General features: G+C 38.3%; 1 protein-coding gene across 5 annotated transcripts in view; it reads right to left on the bottom strand.

Moving 5' to 3' along the window:
- Positions 1 to 26,162, bottom strand: part of LOC100770975 (partitioning defective 3 homolog B) — a 1,032,377-nt gene that overhangs the window by 340,853 nt on the left and 665,362 nt on the right. For 4 of the 5 annotated variants that reach the window (XM_035440979.1, XM_035440980.1, XM_027397031.2 and 1 more), the window contains 2 exons: positions 19,753 to 19,797; positions 10,097 to 10,141 (listed from right to left, as the gene is read on the bottom strand). In XM_035440979.1, the coding sequence (XP_035296870.1) occupies positions 10,097 to 10,141; positions 19,753 to 19,797 (90 nt within the window). The remainder of the gene's footprint in view (positions 1 to 10,096; positions 10,142 to 19,752; positions 19,798 to 26,162) is intronic. The other variant, XM_027397033.1, reaches the window with a different exon arrangement.

Here is a 26,162-nt window from a genome sequence, read left to right as displayed (position 1 = left end):
TACTTAAATGACCAAGTGAAAGTCCTTGGTGAGGAACCCAAAGCTGGCAGAAGAGAATTCCCATCAGTACTTCCTAGTATCCACACTTTAGGATTTCACTGTGCTCCTGCACTTTCTTTAGTTTCCTGCTCTACCATCTCTTTTTAAATCTTTATTATTTCTCCTTGGGGTAATGAAAGGAGTCAATGATATTGAAGAATACAGAGATGAAAGAGGACAGTTTGAGTGAGGTAAGCAAACATTGGGGATGGGTTCATAAAATGAGACATATTAGCTTAAAGGAAATAGTACTTGGTTTTCAATGGTCGCCTTGCCTTCACCTCTTCTCATCCTTGATAGTTCTCCAGATTGAGAAAGAACACAGATTTACAGTACAACCTTGGACCTCAAGTTAGCCCATGTTACCTTTTGGTTACATTCAATATTCAGAATTTTTGCAGTTTCACAAGGAAAAAATGGCTAATATTGTCTGAAAAAATTTACTACTGCAATAAATATTTGCATATAAAGTATAATTTATAAGGAAAATTATATGTCACCAGTTGAAAAAGAATAGGTTGTAAAACAAAATAAACAGGGGCTGGAGAGATGGCTCAGAGGTTAAGAGCACTGACTGCTCTTCCAGAGGACCTGGGTTCAATTCTCAGCATCCATATGGCAGCTCATAAACTGTCTGTAACTTGAGTTCACACCAATGCACATAAAATAAAGTTAACTAAATTATTAAAAAAACAAAACAAACAAAAAATGAATCACTTTGAATTGTCCCTCCTTGCTAACCATTTTAATGAGGTGTTTTTTTTTTTTTTTGCATTGTGCATTTGTTCTAGGAAGAATGCTATGACTCCATGACATATCGTGAACACCTTAACTCACTGAGGACAATTCACAAGAAAGAAACCACACCCTTTAAACAATACAGTAACAACCCCATGCTCAGATGAAGAGTACTCCTTCATTTCTACACATTGGAAGCAACAACACAGGGAACATTTCTAGTCTACCCCCTCTGCCACTGCCATATGCTCTGAAATTTAGGCTAGAGGGGCAGATGTGTAATCTGGGAAAAAATCCAAAATCAAGACCTCCTTGGAGCCAATGGTATTGTATCTGCAATGCCAACTCTAGATAGTATGCCCAGAAATTCTAACTCATGGAAACAAAGCACAGAGAAAGAGAGTAACAAAAGCTTACAGACTTCTAAAGCCACAAGAGGCAATTAGCACATCATCTATTCAACTATTGCAGACTGAAGTCATATTTGCAGAGGACTGCCATGGCTAGTTCCTTACCTTCCCAGACCCCTGGTGCAAAGGCTGTGTGATGGGACTGGTCTTGGTCAAGTTCTCAAATCACTCTCCTAGCCCACCATCCACATTTTGTGGTAACCCAAGTCTCAAGTGACTAGCAACTTGTATGAAAAACTAGCAGGAACATCAGGAATTCTGTATTATGGAAAGGGCAATGTCCAGGCAGGAGATGTATCTGTTAGTAAAGTGCTACATTGTAAGCTCAAGAAACAGACCAGAGTTTCATCTCTATAAGACACACACACACACACACACACACACACACACAAACACAGGACCAAGAGTGGTAGGAAATGATTTTAATTCCAGTGCTGGGGAGGCAAAGACAGGCTGATCACTGGGGCTTGCTGCTCAGGTAGCCTAGCCTACTTATCCCTAAAAGGTTTACAGTACCAGAGGAGTGACATTTGTCATTCGATTGTTTTCTCTGGCCTCTACTTGAATACACACACACACACACACACACACACACACACACACACACACACACACACGATTTGACACCAAAACAAGAAAAAGTGCAAGGATGGCTTTTGTTTGGAAGAACAGACTTGTTTCTATTCCATTCAGTACCTAAAGGACTTATCAAACAGCCTTCTTACCCACCAGTCTTTGAATGTGGTCACAAGGACTCACTCAGAAGAACATTCCAGAGCAGAGATTGAATAGGAATCCTGGTTGGTATATGATCCATAGTCCGCATAAGCAGTGACAACAGATAGCCAGATAAGCCTTGTCTTCCCCCACTTTACGACAGGGCACCTTATAATTTGATAAAAGCTCCTCTGTGAACCCTATTTTATTTCTTCCTATAACAATGAATCACTATGTGTATCTCTAGACAGGGCAATAAACCATAGCTTGTAACTACAAATATAACAACAACTTTTTATTCTGTAGTTTCTTATTAAACAGAATTTCCCATTTATAACTTTCTCAGGGTATCATGGTCATTTTCCACTTTGTTGCCATGTCCTATGGATTCCCATAATTTCCCAGAGTTTTGCATGTCAAACGTGAGTTCGAGCCAATGAAACACAGCCACAACTGGCACCAGGTATGTTCTTATCCACATCAAGCCCACAGCCTTGTTTGAACCCAGCACTTTATAAAAGAAAACATCCATTCATTCCCTCAACAAATAATGGATTCATACTTTCCCTTATAATTCAGCTCTCAAGATCTGGTGATAAAATACAAATAGTTCCTGGTTAAATAAAAACAAAATGCTTTTAAATGCATTTTTCTGCTCATGGGAAATGAAAGGAAATCCGTAAGCTAGGGTTTTTGACAAACAAAATTAAACATGTGGAAGACCCAAGACTGAATGGTGGAAAATGTCTATACGTAGGGTTTAAGATGGCCTTTCTGGTGAATGCTGGGACTATTGCTGTGAAGCTTGGGAATATGGTGGAATCTTGGAGGATCTGACATTCAGGTCAAAAGTAGGAGGGGTCAAAGCAATGACTACAGCTTTATTAGAAGGGTGGCTAGAAAACCCCACCAACTCCCTGAATATGATTCTTCCAGGAAAGGAGTCTGGCTTGAGAAAGAGAAGATAACTAAACAGTGATAGTCACCTCACCATGTTTCTTTGAGAATTTCCAGGTGTAAAAATTGACATCTTAAGGCAGTCAATTAAATTTATTTTATTCCAAGAAATTAGGAAATGATAGGGAAGTTATTTCAACTTAATAATTATCTCACAAGCTTTCCAGACTAAGCAAACCTCAATACTCTGCAGGGAAAAAAAAAGGTAAATGCAAGCTAGTTTCTCCATTCTTCTCACACGCAAGAGCCAACCAAGGATGGGCATCCGTGCTTCTCACACATGAGAGTCAACCAAGGGTGGGCATCCATGCTTCTCACACATGAGAGTCAACCAAGGATAGGCATCCATGCTTCTCACACACAGGAACCAACCATGGAAGCACATCCACATAGAAACTACCAAACTCATAATGACATGGCACGGGGTAGTTCTTGTACTTTGGAAGCAAGAAGAGAGTATCAAAAAGAAACATGAAAGAAACTTAGACTCTCAAGTGAACCTAGAAAATGAGTTTGGAGGAATTACTCAGAACAGAGTACAGAGTCAAAGAAATATAGAAACTATGAACAAGGATTTAATGGACATTATTAACCATGGTCTCACACATATATACTAAAAATTCTCACAAATACAGTCGGTATTTCACAAGAAAGAGAGAAAGGATATGAGACATATTAGAAGGTGTAACTTCCCCCAAATTATGAACCATCAACTTATATCATTGGATATGTACTGTATACCCAGAAGGTATATAAAGACACATAAAAAAGAACATAAGCAAATGTTCATCCAGTTTTACAGAGAAAAAAATGAATGCAAAGATAAACAGAGTTTAAAAATCTAGAGGGAGAAGAGGGTGGTTATTGTTAGAGAAAATACTAAGACTGAGGACTGAATTTTCACAGAAGAAGCCAGAATCCAGTTAAAAAAAGAAAAAGGAAAAAAGGAAAGAAGCAGAAACCAAAGAGACTAGTGTGTTTTCAGCCTAACATTTAATAGCTAAGAAAACTAGCTATCAGGGGAAAGACATTTTCTGAAAAACAAAACAGCACTATTGGTATGCCATCATTAAGAGAACCAGAAGACAGACTTCAGAAGAAGGAAAAAGACCCTGGAGGGAAAGTCTGAGATCCATAGAATTGTGAGGGTGAAAAAAGCTTAAATACTTGGCTAAATTTGAACAAATATTGAAGGAATAAAACACTAAAATTAATGTACAACTTGTGGGATCAAGAAACACAGAAACAAAAGTACAAAATATTAAAATTACAAGAAAGTTAGAAATGCATATGAACTGCTACATTTTATGGGTGCATGACATACTCAGAATGTACAGTTTTCAAACATACATAAGAAAAATGAGATAACAATTTAGGAAGTAGAAAAAGTCATTGAAAATATTTCCAATAGAAAATAAGATGATAACCACAAATTTAAATACACTAGCAATTATAATAAACATACATGTGCTAGAATATCAGAGAGAATTCAGAGTATATCAAAACCAAACGTGACTACTTGTTAGGACAACACACACATAGTAAGCATCAGGTCATGGGAACTTTGAGAGTAAACTATGCAGGAAAAGAGGCAGGGAGACGGCTCTGCGTACAAAAGTGCTTATAGCCCAAGCTGGGTAACCTGAGTTTGACCCTAGAAACCCTGGGTAAAAAAATCTGACTCCCCAAAATTGACCTGTGAATTCCACACTTGTTCTGTGGCATATTTAACCCTGCCACACACACACTTTGACACTTTGCCAAAGACTATATAGGAAATAGATGATAAAGGTGCTAGGAGCTGAGGTCTTGTTAAGTATTCCTTTTAGATGGAGGTGCCTGGGAAGGTCTCTGTGAAGAAAGCACATTTGACTTGAGAACTGAGTCAGAGGGAATCCGTGTGACAAATGGGGAGATCACTCTGAGAAGAAATGAGAGTCAAAGGTCCCACAGAGAAACCAAGTTGTTTGCTGGGAAAATAAGAGGAGTCAAGTGGCCCCCAAAGAGGAACTAGAATGACAATGTAAAGGCAGGCTGAGCAGAAGAGACATGCTCAGGGCCATGATAAGACACCTGGCTCGTTTTCTCTAAGTGATGGGAGGCCACAAGAGCATTTGAAGCAACCCAGGGCCACTGTGTAAGCCATGTTTTCCAGCTTCCTTTTGCTTCTTCTATGAGGACAACATTACTAGAGTGTAGGGCAGGTGGGGCTGATTTAGTCAAGATATTAGACTTTCGAGGTCCTTCAGATGATGGTGGTTTGGGGAATGATAGGAAGTATCCCATGGGGTCCCTGTGCCCTTCTGAGGCATGAATGGGTATACTTAAGGAAACACAAAATTCTAGACTACCTCTTGTATTGGTGGCTTCCCAGGCTCATGTGGAAAGCTAGTGATTGCTGCATCAGTTTTGTCTTTGGTGTAATGAGCTGTTGGGAGGAACTCAGCAAGCAATGGGGGGGTGTGTGTGGGTGGGAGGCACAGACCTTTCACGGAAGAATCTAGTGCTCAACTATAAAGGAAGCAAAAGGAAGCCAGCATGTGAGTCTTAGGTGCCATGAAGTTATCAGAGTTGAGGCATTCCAACTTATTCAGAACATGTTTCCAGAGCATGACACAGTTCATGACAACATTAGGTGACAGGGAAGACAAGAAAGATCAGCATTTCTCAAAGTTTAGCAACTCATGTTATCATTCATCAGCTTTGGCATGCTCACATAGTGTTCTCTACTGTTTTATTGTATCAGCTCTCCTTAAAATAACGAGTGCATGTGCATACGCACGTGTGTGTGTGTGTGTGTGTGTGTGTGTGTGTGTGTGTGTGTGTGTGTATGCACACAGGCATGTGTGCTCTCCTATGCACGCAAATGTGGAAGCCAGAGGTACATTGGGATTTGTGTGTGTGTGTATTAATTTTTCCCTACCTGACTTTATTGAGACAGGGTCTCTGTGAACATGGACCTCACCATTTTGTCTAGACTGTTTGGCTAGCAAGCCTAGTGACCTGTCTTTCAGTGCCTACCAGAGCTAGGGCTCCAGCCCTAGCTTAAACCCAGCTTTAAGTGATTTCTGGAGATCCAAACTCAGGTTCTTGTTCTTGCAGAGAAAGTGTTCTACCCACTGAGTCATTTTTTCCAGCCCCCAATATGCTTTTTGTATAAAGACATTAATAGTCCTATAAATGGAAAAACAGTATTTTCTTAAAATGCATTAATACAAATACATTCTTTTAAAAGAGTAAAATATATTTCCCCATGTAAACCACTTAAGATGAGTCTTAGATGACCAGACTACTAAATCAACCACTAGCAATATTTTCTCTTGAGGCCCGTTAGTACAGGAAGTAAAACGGCTCCATCACCATTTTGAGGCCAATTTTTCTGAATACTTCGACAATTTACTCACTAGTGGTAAATCATGATATTTTTACAAAATGATCTGCCATTTTATTATTATTATTTGAAGTTGTGGTTTGGTTTGCCTGCTTTAAAATACATGCATTAAAAATTTGATTAACAAATGGCTTCTGAAAAGCGGGTAATTTCCAATGGCTTGGCTATATTTTGGTGGGGGGAGTTGGTAAGCTGCTTTGTGAGGAGATACTGTTTCTGATTGACTGTAAAGTAAGGATGAATTTGCATTTGCTTAGTTTAGCAAGAGTAATCTAGGTTATTTAATGTTTTCTATTTAATTTTGACATATTTACTATCAGCCTCTCTTATTGTTAAGTCTGCTTTTTATTGGATGCAGTTGGGCATCATGAACCTCTAAAAAGATCTTTTTTTTATACACAGCACCACAAGGGTGTATTATTAAATATATTACAAAGGCTAAGTTCCTGCCCCCTGGGATACCAAAATTGACAGGTTTTTTTTAATACTCTCTAAACATGTTTTTCATTATGGCTCTTTTTTCCCCCAGTAACCTACAAATGATGGGGTCTCATAGTTAAGCCTTTCCCCAGTATTTTTCCAGAAAGGCTTCTGTCCCCACACAGGTTCCCTGTATAGCTCAGGGACTGGGTATTTCATTTCTTCCTACAAACTGCTGTTTTTCTTGTGGTTGGGTCCTTTGCACGTCATCTTTGCCGGTCCCTGGGTGAAGTCTGCCTATTTGACCATTTCTCTTGTATGATTAGGAAAGTGGTACTCTATACAGTTTTACAGTGTGTAAACTAAGCATATTTTTGGTTTTTATTTCATTTCATGTCATGGCACTCAGCTCCTAAAATACATTGGGTCTCTAAATGGTGGGTCTTCCTGTGTCTTTATGAAATGACAGCTCTTAGGTAATCTCTCAATGGGGGCTGCTACAGAAGAACTAATCAAAGTATTAGATGGTTGAAACTGTTCTTCCTCACCCCAAATCTGGAGAGGAGACAGACGCTGAAAGCTGAGGTGAACGTAACTGGCCCATGACTTGATCTGTTGTGCCTATGGAATGAGGCCTCCATTAAAAAGCCCTATGAGGCACAGCTGTCAAGAACACTCAGACTGCTGAACATAAGCCAGAGAGCACTGAGAGGGCAAGGCACATGGAGAAAAGCAGAAAGGCTGGACCTCCCCCATACCTGTCTGAGCACCTCTCCCCATTCTGGCTGCTATCTGTATCCTCCTTTAATATAAGTCAAGTGTTTCCCTGAGTTCTCTGAGCTTCTCTAGGAATTAATTGAACCTGATAAAAGGCTTGTCAGAACCCTGCTTTAGAGTTGGCTTGTCAGAAGAATAGGTTATCAGGACACGAAAGTATCAAAAAGATAAAAGACATAAAATCAGAATCCAGAGATTCATATAACTGAACAAGATGCTTGTGAAATGAAGATTGGGTTTTTAGAGAGTGGTGGTGGCAAAAGGTGGTCTTGGGATGGTAGGTCATAGCGTGGTGATAGGGACTCAGCAAAGATATTGGCAGCTGCAGGAATAGAATTTAAGTCATAGGAATTCTCCTTGAAACACGTATCTTTGGATATTTCCTAGCTCATGAAAAATAGCCCATATATACGTGCACAGCCCAACTTATCTAATATAAAGTCATAACTGTCAAAACAAATGCATTTTAGAATATTCTAATCATAGTTGATATTATACACTTATATAGGATTTATGAAAATAAAATATATAACTTAATTTATATTATTATTCAACCAAATTGGCGAGTTCCTATGTCAGAGCACATTTTCATATTTCCCTACTTGAGCTTTAAACTTGAACTTCCAATATAATTTGTTATCAGAATTTAGTTGAGAAAACTAAACCTTTAATTCCTTGCTGGACTGTAGATATATGTATCTTCATTAGTCAATACAGACAGTATAAATTTCCCATAGATGTTTAAGACAGAAAGTTGGTAGTCCAGAATCTTTCTTGGTCTCTTTCTTGGTCACCGGAGTTAGAGGGTTGTGGTTGGTTGCTTGGTTTAGTTTTCCACAACTGATTTACACATGGAATGTTTAATCTTCAGAGAGTGAGCTTAACTTTGAGTTTCCAATGTTAAATGTCCTAAAATAATTCTCATGCTTTAAAACACAGCAAATTTAAAACACAGTAAATTTTATATTCAAAGATAAAATGCCTAATTCTGAATAATGAGAGGGAAGGGATAATAAAATCTGGCTATGAGAATCTCATAACCAGATCAACATAGAAAGGTATAGGGGGGACATAACATACTATAAACATAGTATATGAACAACTTCTTTGGAGAAGTTCTCAGACTTCATAATCAGCATTCTATACTTGCCCTTTTCTTTATGATGGTATATTTCATTTTTTCTCTCAACATAAATGCATAGAAAAAATTAATTCTATTCTTCAAAGAAGTTGTTATTGTGTTTTAAAATAATTACATGTTTTTTAATTATAAGCATGATGTTTTAAAAGCTTATTTAAAAATTTAAGAGTTTCCAAAATTTTTGAATTATTTAAATAAGTGGACAAACAGTACCACAAAGACAGGCAAGGGTGTTAAGTTCCTCACAGCAGTGGAAATCCCAGACTTCACTAGCCATGGGAACTCTGCTTTGTATGTCTAACAAGTAGTGATTTGGAACCAATTCCAAATGTGTTTCTAAATTCTGGAGTAAACATCTGCATTTAAGAAAATGGTGCTACACACAGAAACACCTGACCTGAGCAAGTGGGAACTCATGGACCCCACAGCTGGGGAACCAACATAGGACCAAAAAAGGCCCCTGAACGTGGGTGTCAGCTAGGAGCACTGAGTAGTATATGGGGCCTCTGGCATTAGAACCAGGTTGTATCCTTAGTGCACAAATGGACTTCGGGAGCCCATTTGCCATGGAGGGATACTCTTTTAGCCTAGACACACAGGGGAGGGCCTAGGCCCTGCCCCAAATGACTTGACAGATTTTAATGATTCCCCCCATGGAAGGCCGAACCCTCCCTGGAAAGTGGATAGGGGATGGGATGGGAGTAGTTGGGGGGTATGGGAGAATAGGAGGCAGAGGGAACTGGGATTGATATGTAAAATAAGATTGTTTCTAATTTAAATTAAATTAGAAAAAAGAAAGAAAATGGTGCTAGATGGGCACATGAGAATTGACAGGTACCAAGTGATTGTTTGATGTCAAAACTTCATGAGCACTCAACTTCACACTAGCTCTGTGACATCAAGAGGAAAGTCCTCCAAACAGAGTGATAGAACATTGGAGGAAATAGTTCCAGTGCTGTGTCAAACAACTCCATCTTTCTTCTATTCATTCTGGGTTTGAGGAAATGGAGAGGACTTGAAAGGTCATTAAGATCAGGAATCTCTCCAAACTGGCAGAATGAAGTCCACAAAGCAAGAGGCTCCATCTGAGGCTCAGTTCTGTCATTGAGGAGGTATCCTCTTTTTCAAGAACATTTTCTGGAAGTCACAGACAACTCTTGCAAAGAAGCTATTTGTTTAGGAAGAATATAGTAGGAAATTACCAATATGGAGTCAGGAAGAAATATAAGGGTATTTAATAGGGAAAAGCCTTACTTACAGAGCGAACCAGCCAGCCGGTGGTAGTCTGCACAGCAAGAAGCAAAGAGAAACCAAAACCAAAAATACAGACCCCCTACTCACTCTGACCACGCCCTCACAAGCCTGCTCAGGTACCCCTGTAGCCAGCCCCTAAGAAGGCGTGGCTACAGCTTCCCCTACAGAAGAATGTTGTGTTCCATTTAGTTCTCACGTTCTGTAACCCACAAATGGAGAACTGGAGATTGGTTTTGGAAAATGGTAGCTTACCTGCCATCTGATTCTTGATTGTGGCATATCTGTGTTTGTATGTGTCTGTAAAATGTATATGTAATACATAATAAGAGTTACATATATATTTATATTACATAAACAAGAATCATATATATATATATATACATATATATATATATATATATATATATATATATATATATATATATATACTTGGATTTTTAAGAAACATTTTGGAGACAGAGTCACACTATGTATTCCAGGCTGGCCTCAATTCTTTGTCCTCTGCCTTGAGCACTAGGATTACATGAATATGCTGCCACACCCAGCTTAAAACAAGTTTTTGGAGCCCATTCCCTATGGTGGGATGCTATGTTTAGCCTTAATGCATGGGAGAGGGGCTTGGCCCTGTCCCAATCTATTGTGTTAGATTTTGTTGACTCCTCATGGGAGCCTTTACCCATGAGGAGAAGTGAACTGGGGGTGGATGGCGGGGGAGGTGAAGGGGTGCAGGAGGAAGGGTGGGAGGGAGAACCGTAGTTGGTATATAAAATGCAAATTTAAAAGAACAAATAAATTATATAAAAACGTAAGTTTTCAATTGCCTATCTGGGTTTTCAGTGACTTACATTCCAATTACCTCATGGGTTAACTGTTACCTGTGGTGTTTCTGATTATCTTGGACAGTCAAGTTTGCCAATCCTAAAAGGTCAGCATGTACTGACTTGACATTGGAAAATGGACACCATAAACATCCTAAAGTTTCTCTGGTTTTCTATCTACATTTTCATCCACACGGCAGGTGAGCCCACCATTCTCTGCAGTCTAAGCTCATTCTCCCAAAGCACCAGCTACAGAAGTACCCTCTTAATTCTACACCAGTAACAATGGGCTCTTTTCTGTTTCTTCTTCACTCCCAGATATCTTTTTCTTAGCTCATAGACACTGCTTAGAGTGTTTCATTAATGGAACATGAAATAAACCAATAAAAACCCATGTTTTTCTATATTCCCTAGATACACCTCCATTTTTCTTAACCTTTTAGAAAGATCATATATTTTCCTCTGAACTTTCTAGAAAGCTCACTTAAGCCTTTCCTACCTCTTATTCATACTCAAGGTACTTTCTTGTATGCTCAGTCCCCACCCGTACTCCACACACAGTCTACTGAAAGGAACTCCAGCTAAAGTCAATTTTCAATTTATATGTGTAGTGAAAAAGTTGGCATTTTTCTAGTGTAGTACTATTTCACTTTGAAAATTAATTTTTTGTTTTTGTTTTTACATATGCATGTATATGCAGTGTGTGTGTGTGTGTGTGTGTGTGTGTGTGTGTGTTTGAATGTGTGAAGGTCTCTCCTTATTTTCTGAGGTAGTGCTTCTCCCAGTACCCCAAACTTGCTCTTTTGACTAAATCTAGCTAGTTTGCTCTAGAGTACCCTTAGCTTGGCCTCTGAAGGACTAGGATTTCTGGTTCAGATTAAAGGTGGGCTACCATGCCCATGTGGCTTTTTCCTGAGTTCTAAGGAGATAAAATCTGGTTCTCATGCTTGCATGACAAGTACTTTATACACTGAGCCATATTCCCAGCACTAACTTCGCAAATTTTTGATCGTCTATTTCATCAGACAAAGAAAGTCACGATAAAGAATGACCCATTCAGGTCACCATAGAGTCTCAGGAGCAGCCAAATATCTCTCTCTTCACCAGACAGGTTAGGACCAGTTCTCTTGGTAACTGCAGAGCCATCTAAACAAATCAGGCCCATCACAACTTCCATCTTATCAGTGCCAAGCTATGGAGAAACTAGCCTGCCTTTGTGTGCTGAAAGGCTTGTAACCCCCTCTAATTTCACTCCTGACTTTCTCCTTCATCTCACACTTGTCTTCTCTTTCTATGGCTTTTAAATTGCTCTTCAATTTCAATCTCATCTCTGAAATTCTCCTGCCTCTTTGTCTTAATTGAAGTCTAGCTTACCACTCAGAATCTTGCTTCACTTTAGCCCTCTCAAATCAAGTTTCTCGCTTCAACTGTGAAGATTGAGGTTGGGAGGAGGCTCAGCTTCTTCCTTATTTCTCATTTCTACTTTCTGTGCACTACTCCTCTACCACTGTGTACAAAACACCTCCTTCACAGTCCTTTTTGGATTGCCTTACTCTGTCTATTCCTGCTTATCTTGCTTCCCCCCTCTCCAGTTATAACAGAAAGTCTCTAGCATATAAGCTATAGATTAATTTCTTTCTCTCAAGTAGCTCTATCTTATTACTCTTGTTGTCAAAGGTGCATACCACAGGAAACTACTCATCTACTGAAGAGTAGAGGTACCAACATGATACCTGGTCCTAACTCAAGGGTTTACGCTAAACCTATGCTCTGTGTGGCTGAAATCTTCACTTACGTGATTAACATGCCAGTTTGCTTTTCATTTGCTGATGCAACATACTGAAGCAATAGCTCATTGGCAATGCTCACAAGCACACCAAACTCTGTTTCGCTCACCTACTAGGTTTACTTTTATATAAAGACCTATTTCAAGTCATTATTACCTAAACATATCTCTCTTCCTTCCATTTCTAATCACTTAAATATATGTTCTCTACATTATATTTTCTTTATTGTTCTTTTTCAAGTCTCCAAAACCAAGCAGAATACAAAAAAGGTCCTCTTCCCTCCTTAATCTGTGCAGAGCAGGTATGATAACATTAGACACACCTTTGCCTGAGCAGAAGTTTCCATGATTAAACCTTTGCCTACTCTCTTGACTGGAATTTTGTAACTCTTCCTTTGTGCTCTGTCTACCTGGAACTGCCTATAGTTTCTTGTATATACTTTGATGCTTCATATTAGCTCATTCCTCATTGAGTTAGCTCATGGACTATTTCTAAGCCCTGATGTTATCTTTAGCTTCCTCAGTCTCCTATGAAAGCACATCCATTCTCAAAGCTGGTAGCCATTCCCTATGCCAAAGACATCAACTGCTGCTCCCTCCCCAGTGAGATGTCTCCATTGCCCTCTTCAGTGAGAATGCACTGAATTGATATCTAATGGGTATTTACACATAGTAATGATGCTTTATAAGGCAGAATGATGTCTTATTTCCCTTGGTATTTCTAGCACAGAAAGAATGACAATGTCTCTTTTAGGCTCATGCATCTGGGCACTTGGCCCCGAGTTGCTGGTGCTGTTTGGGGAGGTTATGGACTCCTTAGAGTGGTGCTTCTCAATCTGTGGGTCATGACCCCTTTGGGGGAGGGGGGTTGAGTGACCCTTTCACAGGGGTCGCCTAAGACCAACTGAAAACACAGATGTTTATATTATGATTAATAACTAGCAAAATTATAGTTGTGAAGTAGCAAAGAAATAATTGTATGGTTGTGGGTCACCACAACGTGAACTGTATGAAAGCGACACAGCATCAGGAAGGTACCACTGCTTTAGGGAGGTACACCTTTGCTGGAAGAAGTACATAACTGGAGATGGGTTTTGGGAGTATATAGCCTAGCCCCACTTTCTGCTTGTTCTCTCTGCTTCCTGTGTGTGGATGTAATGTGATCAGCCAGCTTCCTGCTCTTGTTTAAGCCATGCCTTTCCTGTTACTATGGACTCTAGCCCTCTGGAACCACAAGCTAAAATAAACTTTTGTATTCTTATTGTTTTTAAAGATTTATTTCTTTATTATGTATACAGTGTTCTGCCTGCATGTGTCCCTGTATGCCAGAAGAGGGCACACACTCTCATTACAGATGATTGTGAGCCACCATGTGGTTTCTGGGAATTGAACTCAGGGCCTCTGGAAGAGCAGAGCCAGTGCTCTTAACCTCTGAGTCATCTTTCCAGTCCAACTCTAGTATTCTTAACTTGCTTTTGGTCATGATGTTTATTCTAGCAACTAACTAATTAGCAAGTAACTAATGCACAGACATTTAATACACATGAAGAGGAACAAAATAATGTATTTTGAAATTTAATTTGAAAGAATATCTATATTTACTCATGAAATTTAAGAGATACACAAACTTGCTTTATATTTAAGTCTTATAAAAAGACAGGTTAGGTATCTTTGTTTCTAATTCTGTCTGATTCATCAAATTTTAGAGACCACAGTCTTCAGTAATCTTTTACAGAACAGAGAATGCCAAGGCTGCTTCCTAATTAAGTTTGTACATGATTTATGTATGTTGCTAATTTTTTGACAATAACATCATAATCATTTTGAAAAGTAAGTCAAAGCTAGGGACAGAAGGATATATATATATATGTATATATATATATATATATATATGTGTATATATATACATATATATATATATGTTTCTCATATCAAACACAACATTTAACCAATATAATGAATGGCAAATACTTCAAGATTCCCAGCACATAAACAGATATCTACATTGTGTTTTCTTAACTAATTAATGAGGAAAGAATCAAGGATCAAGCCCACTAACCACCAACACTGAATTTTGATTTCTTCATCCACAGAAATCTCAAAGATTCGTGGATAGCAGTAACCCAACTAGAAGACTCAAATATGAAATCAGCCGTGGTTTGACATATTACTAAAATAACACATTTTAATTTTGATTCTCTAAAAAAGTGAAATTAAAGACAAACTTAGGAAATTTCACTAAGTAATTTTTTCTTTGTAGTGAAGTCGCTGTCTAGACTCCATTTCCCTTTCAAAGATTTTATTTGTTTATTGTTGGGTTTTGTTTGAAACAAGATCTCACCGTGTAGCACAGGTTGGCCTGGAACTTACATCTTGTCAAGGCTGCATCTGAACTCATGCTTTTCCAACCACAGCTTACTGAGTGCTGAGATTATAGGCATGTACCAACATAGTCATCTTAAAAGCTCTAATCTTATACAAAAATCCAGAAACTTCTTATGTCATACTTGAAAAAAGTTCTATTTGCAGATTAGACACATCACACTTAGAATAGAATGGAGGGTCTACCAAAATCACAACTTCATATTAGCTTCTGAGCTTTGGGACAAGAACGCATATCCCAGACATCACTAATTTATAAACAATGCATACAGATTTTCTCCTTCCTAGAACTCTCAGCTTGATCCACTCATTCATATACATACAGACTTGCATATTTCATGAGGGGAAACAAAGGCAAAACGATCACATTTAGATGCTGCTCCTCTTCATGAGATTATCACAATCTGAAATATATGTTACTTTTTCAGCTCCCCAAGTTTACAGAAGAGGAATACAGTTGTTTAAAATATGGGTGTCAGTCATGTCTTCCCAATAAATGGTATGTAAGGACCTATATTCTCCAATAGTCTCAGTTCTTGGGAACATAGGGTGTTAGGAACATTCTAGGAAAACATGAGTAGTCCTGAAGCACAATAATGTTTCATTCCCTAAGCCCACAGTGACCAGCTGGGAGATCAGGTTTAAATGCCCTGAAGTTTAATTTCTACACCAATCAACTGTGTCAGCTATCAGCTAAACTTATTGGCTGCAAGGCTCCTGTTACACAGAAATCCACTTCTGTTGCTAATAAGCATGTGTTCCTTAATTGATAAGCTGGATTCAAAGAAGGGCTGTACTTACTGCTCACCATTACTTTCACAGACTTGTCTGTTTTACAGCTACAGAGGCAGGTATTTCAGAATATAAGAAATTAAAACAGAAATCGGAAAGCTTTTTAGTCCATTTTGCTAATTAATATGTCAGAGCTCGTAAAGAAGAAGTCCCTGGCTTTCTCAGTACTGCATCATCCTAAAGAGCTGGGTCAGCAAAGATCCCTGCAGACAGTCAATACATATTAAAACAGCTCCAAGCAGTAAATCAAAACAACAGAAAAAGAAGATGACACAGTAGGAAAAAAAAGAAGCAAAATTTATAAGCTCCTTCATACTGAATACAAGAGGAGCACTGAACTATTGGTTGAGGTTCAGTACATAGACAGGGAAGAAGGAAGAAGTATTGCAGATATCCTTTATAATTCTGAGTATGCTCAAAATTAAACCAGTAATTTTAAATATCAAGTGCCAAGTTGATTTCATTTTCTCTGGATTCTAAGGTTCCTTCAGAATACTGAAGTCATTTTCAAATTGACTATATAATACCAGTGGCCAGCAATAAAAACATACATGTACAAGTGATATTACATAGACTTAGCAGGTTGTAGTTATGTTTCCAGAAGCACACACACACACACACACACACACACACACACACACACACACACACACACACACACAAAGGGCCATGAACTTGAGAGAGGAAAGGGGGAGGGAATGGACGAAGTTAGTGATGTAATAATAGCGTTATTTCAAAAAATAAAAAATGGTAAAAAAATAAGTTTTCTTTTTAAAATACATTTATCTGTCTTGCATTTCTAGGGTATGAATTTTGTTCAGTTAGTAGATTGGGGAAGATTTTGCAAGGCTCACTAAAACTTATGCTGTTTCTTAAAGGAGCTAACCAAATGGTATTTTATCTCTAACATCTCTGGGTGGGTCTGACCATTCTGTAGACATAAAGACCTCCCTTACATGGAGAAGATCCCACAAGATTACAGCCCTCACTGAGGGAAAGGGATAGAATGCACTGGCAATTTGGCAAAGCTCATGAAGTTGTTATGGGAATCTGAAGAATAATGCGTTGATTCCAGAAGGGGTGAAGGAGGCTACCATTTTGAGTCAAAAATTATAGAAAGATTTATCTTACCTGGGGCCTTTGATATAATTTTAGCCTGGGGCATTAACCACTTAAAGATTAAGCCCAGGAAAAGGTGCCAAAAATCTTGTCACAAAATTGGGATGCACCCAAGCCAGACCAGCAGATGGAACTTGGCATACAATGGCTCTGTACTCACTAAGAAGCTGACTCAGAAGAAAGCTCAACTCGAATGAATTTATTAAATGTTGAATATCTCCCAAATAAGATGGATGGTAGACTTAAGTCAGCATATACAATTTAATTTACTTTAACTTCCTGATAGTCTTGGATAATGTTAAAGCTGTCCACATTTCTGGAATTAAAGAGAAGGCTATTCTTATCCAAAAAAGATCCTGATGTATTACTTAAGTATTCCAAAGATAGGACTTGGGAAAGAAAAATCATATTTCAAGAAAACTTCAAGGGATCACTTGAATATTGCCAAAAGTATCATCCTGGTCCCTTGCAAGGTAAAATATAGCCTGACAATTTTTGGTTACAGAGTATCCATAAAAGTTTGACATTGCAGATTTATTATCTGTCTGTCTGTCTATCTATCTATCTATCTATCTATCTATCTATCTATCTATCTATCTATCTATCTTTTGTCACTTATCTATCTAGGTATATATAATCTATTTGTTGTAAGTGTTGTAAATGACTTGACTGAGAGAAGTTGTCAGAATTAAAGGAACCCTTAAGCCTTTGTTGCTATCATACGACCACCACCTTCATCACCAACATCCAATGAGAAATCCCTCTACATCAGTGGTTCTCAACCTTCCTAATGTTGCAACCCTTTGTTACAGTTTCCCATATTGTGGTGACACCCAATCATAAAATTATTTTTTTGCTAATTCATAACTCTAAGTTTGCTACTGTTATGAATTGTAATGTAAATATCTGATGTGCAGGATATTTGATATGTGTGTGACACATATGAAAGGGTTGTTCAACATCCAGAGGGTTTGCAAACCACAGGTTGAGAACCACAGCTCTACATGAATATAGAACCCTTTCGGGAGCTGAGTTTTTGTCTGAGAGATGAATGTCTGGAAAAATAATATTTAAGGTTAATTTTCAAATCATATATGTAAAAAACTAGTAAAGGGTACATTCTTGGAGCATATTCATTTACAAACTTTTAGTCACATGTCTTCTCTAATGATGCTCTGCATTTTTTCACAAGTGTCTCTAATATTGTATAGGATGTACTTGTTTACTGTAACACATCAGTATATAATTATAGGTGTTTGTTTAGCCCTCTTCATTTTATGTTATGTTTTCTCTAAAGTTAACAAATTTCTTACTTGCCATAATCATTAAGTGGTTGATGCCTCATAGCTCAAATTGAATCAGAGGCCCATGTAAGATAAAGTTGACTTTTTCACATTTACATGGATTCAACAGATTTTCAACAATAAACTCTCTGATGCAGTGATTATGTAAAAGTCTCAAGATATAAGAACACTGATTGTTGGAGTGGTTACATATTAGTAACAAAGCTATATGTCATTTAGTATATTTTAACATTATGTTTCTTATAGTATAAAGCTTGCTGGTACAATTTCTATCTGCTATCTGAGGTAAAGTTGTCACGTAGAATTTTACAAGCTCTCTATCTGCCAGCTATGAAATCCTGCCAATTTTGATTTTTCAAAATCTGTAAGGTCATTATTTCAAGTTTTGTAAAGTAGTTCTTTATAAATATTTATATCACATTAGGTAAAAGCCAACTTTTAAACTTAACTAAAATATTATAGCAATAATCTAAGATGATATTCTCAGTTCAAAAGAGTGACAGTCACTTTTGATTACCAGCAAAGGGTGATTTTTTTTAAATAAGATTAAAATAAGATTGGAATTTTTGGAATTAACCAGAAAGCTTATTATTTGCTCATTTCCACAAACCCAGTTCATAAGCATTCTTAATAACCACATAAACAGAATGCTTTTTTGTCCATGGTATCTAACTATTTAGACTCTTTATTGGGAAGAATGGAAGTAAGAACCTAAGAGTTATGAACCAGCTGTTCCCTGCTGCAATCATTAGAAAATCTAAAGAAGGAGAAAAAGAAAAAATATCATAATCTTGCTCTGGGATATGACAAAGTTAATGAGGCATCAATGCCACTTCCTACTGGAAAGGTAATTGGTGCACAAACACAGTGATGGGTAAGAATTCTTTGTTTCATCATGGAAGAATGCCAACCATAGCCCCTCTGTAGAGTAGTCTATCTGAGTCAAATGGGAATTTTTCCACAAAATGAGGCACCCCTAGAGGTAGGGAATTACTGCAGGGTTTGCTGTCTTAGTGACTTTATGTGTTTGCAAATAATATGCCTGGATGACACTGAGGGAAGAACAGAGGAAAAGAGAAAGCCAGTTATAAGGACAAAGAGAAGGGAGGCCACTAGGAAGAGAAGGGAAGGTTTGGGATTGATACACAAAGGAACTCATTGGAGTAGAGTAAGTCCTAGAAGACTTTAAGGAACCAGGCAACTTCTTAGAGAACAGCATGGGGGCTTATTCAGGAGGAAGAAGAAGGATAATATAGCCATCTCTGGCACAGTCTCTTCTGGTGACAGGCAACATTACACATGCGTATTTCCCCCCCTTGAGAAATGACCACATTTTCCTTTGATATTCTCTGTCTCCCAATTTTAACCTGAAAATCATGTAGGAAAATTTTACAATTTTTCTTAGCTTTCCTTTTCAATGTTTTTGTTTCTTGAAAGTGTTCATCTAGCATATAGGTTTAAGGATTTGGTTTTATGATGATTATTTTGGAAACCTTTCCTCTCTTCTCTTGAACATTTTGAGTCAGCATGCATTATGCCATTATGCACACAGCCAAGGGATAATTCATCTTTGTAGAAGACAGAGACAACTCATGTATTAATTAGAAAGCCTTTCCCTGGCTAGTGCCTAGAAACAGGGTCCAAATGCTACAGACACACAGCCAGCGATTTCCAGGAAGAGAAAGCCAGTTACAAGGAATTTCTTACCCAATCTGCGATCAGCCAATGACCGAGCTTTGCTTTCATCTGGCACTGAGGAGAAGAAATAAAAGAGATGAGAATTAGACCTTCCTATTAATCAGGCACTTTAAAACCATAAATTAGTATATTCATAACAAATTAAATCTTTTACTGACAAAGATTTGAAGTTTTTTTTCTTCCAGTCTATCCTGGGGAGCCTCAATTTTATTCATAGACTTTTTATAGTCAACTATGTACAGCTATGTCTATTAGACCTCCAATGAATGTAACACTTATAAAAAGTTTTCAGTACTTGCAGTTCTTTTACCTGGGTTCTTTCTTTGTTGTATGTTAGAGAAGAACTAAATTCAAGGGCCTTTGGATATATAATAGATAACAAAGCTCCTTTAGTATTAAAGCAATATATATGTACATATTCAAGACTCAAGGGCCACTCTTCTTTATCTGACCAAAACACACACACACACACACACACACACACAGACAGAGAGAGAGAGAGAGAGAGAGAGAGAGAGAGAGAGAGAGAGAGAGGAGATTTATGAAGAAATGACAAAATCTGTAATAATAACATTCAACAAAGTAGGCATTAGGTCACAAAGGACAGACTTATAAAGATGGAAAACAAATATAGTCAAATCATGATCACTCTCACTTTCAATCTAGACAACTTCCTGGAGACTGTGCAGAAAGGGTACATGGAAGAATCTATTGGTGTCCCTTGCAATAAAGACATGCCATATGATATTCATGGAAGTCAATGCATATGGAGTTTGTAAAGCACAGAACCAGCTTACTACTTTTTCCCAATGTCTTCAAAGTCAGCCTGCCCCCATATCCCTGTGACCTAGAAAACCAATAGCAAATAGAAAGAAAACGACATTTGGAGTTCACACAGAGAGTAAAACGATGTCTACTCCCAACAGTTGCACTGTTAAGCTTCATAGTGTAGGGGATCACTTGGAAATGATGACAGGTCTAACCTCAATAGTTTGGAAGAATTGTGTCATGAAATATACACCTCTCAAGCAATTAGGAAAAAACTCTTAAAAAGTGCATGTTAGTAAAGCTTAAAAACATAGAATAAAGTTTTTCGGGTCATTAATGTAGACTATCATGTCATCTGCAAATAGTGAAAGTTTGACTTCTTCCTTTCCAATTTATATCCCTTTGATCCCCTTTTCTTGTCTTATTGCTCTAGCTAGAACTTCAAGTACAATATTGAAGAGATATGGAGAGAGTGGACAGCCTTGTCTTTTTCCTGATTTTAGAGGAAACATTTTGAGTTTCTCTCCATTTAGTTTGATGTTGGCTATTGGATTGGTATATATTGCGTTTATCATGTTAGATATGTTCCTGTTATTCCTGTTCTCTCCAAGATCTTTATCATGAAGGGATGTTGGATTTTGTCAAAGGCTTTTTCAGCATCTAGTGAGATGATCATGTGGTTTTTCTTTTTCAGTTTGTTTATATGGTGGATTACATTGATGGATTTTCATATGTTGAACCATGCCCGCATTCCTGGAATGAAGCCAACTTGATCATGGTGGATGATTTTTCTGATATGTTCTTGGATTCGGTTCGCCAATATTTTATTGAGTATTTTAGCATCAATGTTCATGAGGGATATCGGTCTGTAGTTCACTTTCTTAGTCATATCTTTGTGTGGCTTGGGTATCAAAGTGATTGTAGCCTTGTAGAAAGAGTTTGGCAATATCCCATCTGCTTCTATTGTGCAGAAGAGTTTGAGGAGTAATGGCATTAACTCTTGTTTGAATTTCTGGTAGAATTCTGCAGTGAAGCCATCTGGTCCTGGGCTTTTTTTGGTTGGGAGGCTTTTGATGACTGCTTCTATTTCATTAGGGGTTATAGGTCAATTTAAACTGCTTATCTGATCTTGGTTTAATTTTGGTAAGTGATATTTATCCAGCAAACTGTCCATTTCCTTTAGATTTTCGAATTTTGTGGAGTACAGGTTTTCAAAGTATGATCTGAAGATTCTCTGGATTTCCTCAGTGTCTGTTGACTCCTACAGCTGATAAACACCTTCAGCAAGGTAGCAGGATACAAAATTAACTCAAAAAATCAGTAGCCCTACTATATACAGATGATAAATCCAATGAGAAAGAAATCAGGGAAACATCACCTTTCACAATATCCACAAGCAACATAAAATATCTTGGGGTAACACTAACCAAAAAAGTGAAAGACCTGTACAATAAGAACTTTGAGACTTTAAAGAAAGAAATTAAAGAAGATACCAGAAAATGGAAAGATCTCCCATGCTCTTGGATAGGTAGAATTAACATAGTAAAAATGGCAATCCTGCCAAAAGCAATCTACAGATTCAACACAATCCCCATCAAAATCCCAATACAGTTTTTCACAGACATTGAAAGAACAATACTCAACTTTATATGGAAAAATAAAAAAACCCAGGCTAGCCAAAACAACTCTTTACAATAAAGGATCTTATGGAGGCATCACCATCCCTGACTTCAAGCTCTACTATAGAGCCATAGTTCTGAAAACAGCTTGTTATTGGCACAAAAATAGACAGATAGACCAATGGAATAAAATTGAAAACCCTGACATTAACCTACGCACCTACGAACACCTTATTTTTGACAAAGGTGCTAAATCTATACAATGAAAAAAAGATAGCATCTTTAACAAATGGTGCTGGCACAATTGGATTCGGACATGCAGAAGATTGCAGATAGATCCATACCTGTCACCATGCACAAAACTTAAGTGCAAATGGATCGAAGATCTCACCATAAATCCAGCCACACTGAATCTTCTAGAAGAGAAAGTGGGAATTACCCTTGAACCAATTGGCACAGGAGCCCGCTTCATGAACATTACACCAGAAGCACAGACATTGAGGTCTGCAATTAATAAATGGGACCTCCTGAAACTGAGAAGCTTCTGCAAGGCAAAGGACATAGTCAGTAAGACAAAACGACCACCCACAGAATGGGAAAAGATCTTCACCAATCTCACATCTGACAGAGGACTGATTTCCAAAATATATAAGGAGCTCAAGAAGCTAGCCACCAAAACACCAAACAATGAAATTAAAAAGTGGGGTGCAGAACTAAATAGAGAATTCTCAACAGAGGAATCTGAAATGGCTGAAAGACACTTAAGAAAGTGCTCAAAATCCTTGGCCATCAGAGAAATGCAAATCAAAACAACTCTGAGATACTACCTCACACCTGTCAGAATGGTTAAAATCAAATTACCAATGACAATCTCTGCTGGAGAGGATGTGGAGAAAAAGGAACACTCCTCCATTGCTGGTGGGAGTGCGAACTTGTAAGACCATTCTGGAAATCAGTATGGTGGTTGCTCAGAGAAATGGGAATCAGTCTACCTCAAGATCCAGCCATTCCTCTCTTGGGTATATACCCAAATAGCGCATGTTCATACAACAAGGACATATGTTCAACCATGTTCATAACAGCATTGTTTGTAATAGCCAGAAACTGGAAGCAACCTAGATGCCCCTCAACTGAAGAATGGATAGAGAAAATGTGGTACATTTATACAAGGGAGTACTACTCAGCAGAAAAAAAGCAATGAAATCTTGAAATTCGCAGGCAAATGGATGGAACTAGAAGAAACCATCCTGAGTGAGGTAACCCAGTCACAAAAAGACAAAAACGGTATGTACTCACTCATATATGAATTTTAGACATAGAGTAAAGGATTACCAGCCTATAATCCTCTTCACCAAAGAAACTAGGAAACGTGAAGGGATAAATGGACCCCAGGAATGGGAAGTGGCATGAACTCCTGAGCTAATTGGGAGCATGAGGGTAAGGGAGAGGGAGCTGCCACAATAAGCAGAAGAGGAGTAGTGGAGAGGAAATGAAGGAGCAGAAATATTCAGTTGGGGGAAGAATAGAGGAGAGAAAACAGGATGAGAGATACCATATTAGAGGGAGCCACTATAGGTCTGAGAAAAGATCTGGAACTAGGGAGATCTCCAGAGACCTACAAGGATGACACGATCTGACAATCCAGGCAATGGAGGAGAGGATAACCTAAAAACCCTTCCCCTAAAATGAGATTGATGACTTCTCTTTATGCCATCCTAGAGCCCTCCTCCAGTGGCTGATGGAAGCAGAGACAGACATCCACAGATATACACTGAGCTGAAATCTGGAATTTAGTTGAAGAGAGGGAGGAATGAAGATTGAAGGGGTCTGTAGCAGGTTGGAGAAACCCACAGAAACAGTTGGCCTGAACAAGGGAGAGCACATCAACCCCAGATGCTGTCTGGGAGGCCAGTACAAGAACATGGATGTCAATAAGAAGGCCTCTGCACTCCAGGGAGCCTCTGGTAGTGGATTAGTATTTTTCCTTGGTGTAAGAAGGGACTTTGAGAGCCCATCCCATATGAAGGGATACACTCTGGCCCTGGACACATGGGGAAGGACCCAGGCCCAGCACAGGAAGATTTGGCGGACTTTGCAGAGCCCCCATTGAGGGCACTACTCTGCCTGGGGAGTGGTGGGTGGATGGGGTGGGGAGTAGGTTGGGGGTGGGGGAGGAGGGATGGCGGTGAGGGGAGGGAGAGGGAGAGGGAGAGGGAGAGGGAGAAGGGACTTACATGTGAAACAAGCTTGTTCCCTAACTTGAACTAATAAAAAATTTTAACAAAACATAGAATAAATAATATATATGTCCTAACAGTTAAATTTTAAAATGAGTTTTAAGGAAAACTTTCCCTCAAAGATGACTCTAGGACTGAGTGACCTCATACACTGAATATTATCAAATATTGAAATAAATAATTTAGATTCTACAAAGGCCCTACTAGGAAACACACAAAAAGGATTTCCACTGTGTCACATAGGGTTATTATAAAAACTGATATTAATATCAGGCAAAGATAGTATGTGAACACCACTAATCCATATGTCCCCTGGACATAGGCATAGAATTCCTAAACAACACTTTATGGATAACTATGTGAGTATCCAACTACTGCTGTACCTTCATTGACCATTACTAATGTCCATGCTGGTCTATAAACCTCTGGTACTCAAGGATTGGAAACAAGTTGAGGGGGAACTGGAAAACCAGGAAGGCCATCTACATCTTTTCTAAGGAGCCTGGCTCTTCCCTCTGCCCACATCAGTCATTTGTAACTGACCCAGTCACCACACATAATCAGCCATGCCCCTGCCATCTTTTCCTGGCTATTTCTTTATGTTGGAATTGAAAGCACTGCTTGTCTATGGTTATCCTTTCTCAACTGTCTTAGTATCTTGTTAGACTTTTGGTTATATTTATAGTTGGATGATAAGTCAAACAGTACTTATCAGGCACTGGCGCCCAAGTTCTTTCCTTCTTGTGCCTCAAAATATGTACAATGAAATCTAAAGTATAAGTAGAAAAATATTGGAAATCAACTATGTTGATCACTAAAATATAACAGTAGCTGGTAATGCTGAGCTCTTGTAATACATGGCTTCTACCCTACGTATTTTACAACTGTTTAATTATTTTAGCCTTCATAACAATCTGGGAAGACAAGTACTACAAGTCTTGGTGGCCTACATCTTATCAACTGAAGGAGCAGAGATTAAATGACAGTCTTAGCTGTTCCTTTGTCTCTGTGGCAATCACAGAAGATTTACTAGCTGAGGAATTTTAAGAACAAATGATGCAAATTAAATACAGGACAACATTTCAACAATTATATGCTAGAAAATCAGCAGTCTTCTTATTTGAATTTATGACATTAGATAAAAAATCTGGGTCAGGAATGGGGTACATGCTCGTCATCTTAGAACTTTGCAGATGTAGGCAGTATTATCTGGACAAGTGTAAGGCTGTCTTGGGTTACACAGCAAGATTCTGTCAAAAAATATTTCTGCAGACTAATATAAATGATGTTGGCTATAATTTTGATTAGCATGTTTGGGCATTTAAAGGTCAATTGTGTTCAACCTAAACTATTTCTTCTCACTTAACATGAGAAGTCATCCTGAGAGTTAGGAACCTGGCTTGGAAACCTGACAAGTTTCGCTCCATTATTAAAAGTTTTAGAGTTATTTCGGTAAGTGTCTTAAAAGTCATTTTCGCTTTGTTCACACCAGTTTCACTACTATAAAATGAGTGAAATGTTGCCACCCCACCGATTTGTGGTGACGATGACAGAGGAAAGTATATGCTAAGTGCTTGGAAGATCACATGGTAAACACATACAACACCTTAGCTATGGTCATCATTCATGAGATACTAAACAGAAAGGCAGAAAGAACAGCATGACTGGTGGTAAATGCACCAATGTAACTAAGCTGCCAGTGTTACCAGGAAAATGACTACACTCTTCTAACCTCCCGACTTCCCCATGTTAAGAATGGGGATACAAGCAGCACACAGGAAATTATGGGAGATAA

This window comes from Cricetulus griseus, chromosome 2 (genome assembly GCF_003668045.3).
Source record: "Cricetulus griseus strain 17A/GY chromosome 2, alternate assembly CriGri-PICRH-1.0, whole genome shotgun sequence".
Lineage (NCBI taxonomy): Eukaryota > Metazoa > Chordata > Mammalia > Rodentia > Cricetidae > Cricetulus > Cricetulus griseus.
Note: the sequence above shows the minus strand (reverse complement) of the source record. Positions and strands in the feature narration are given on the sequence as shown.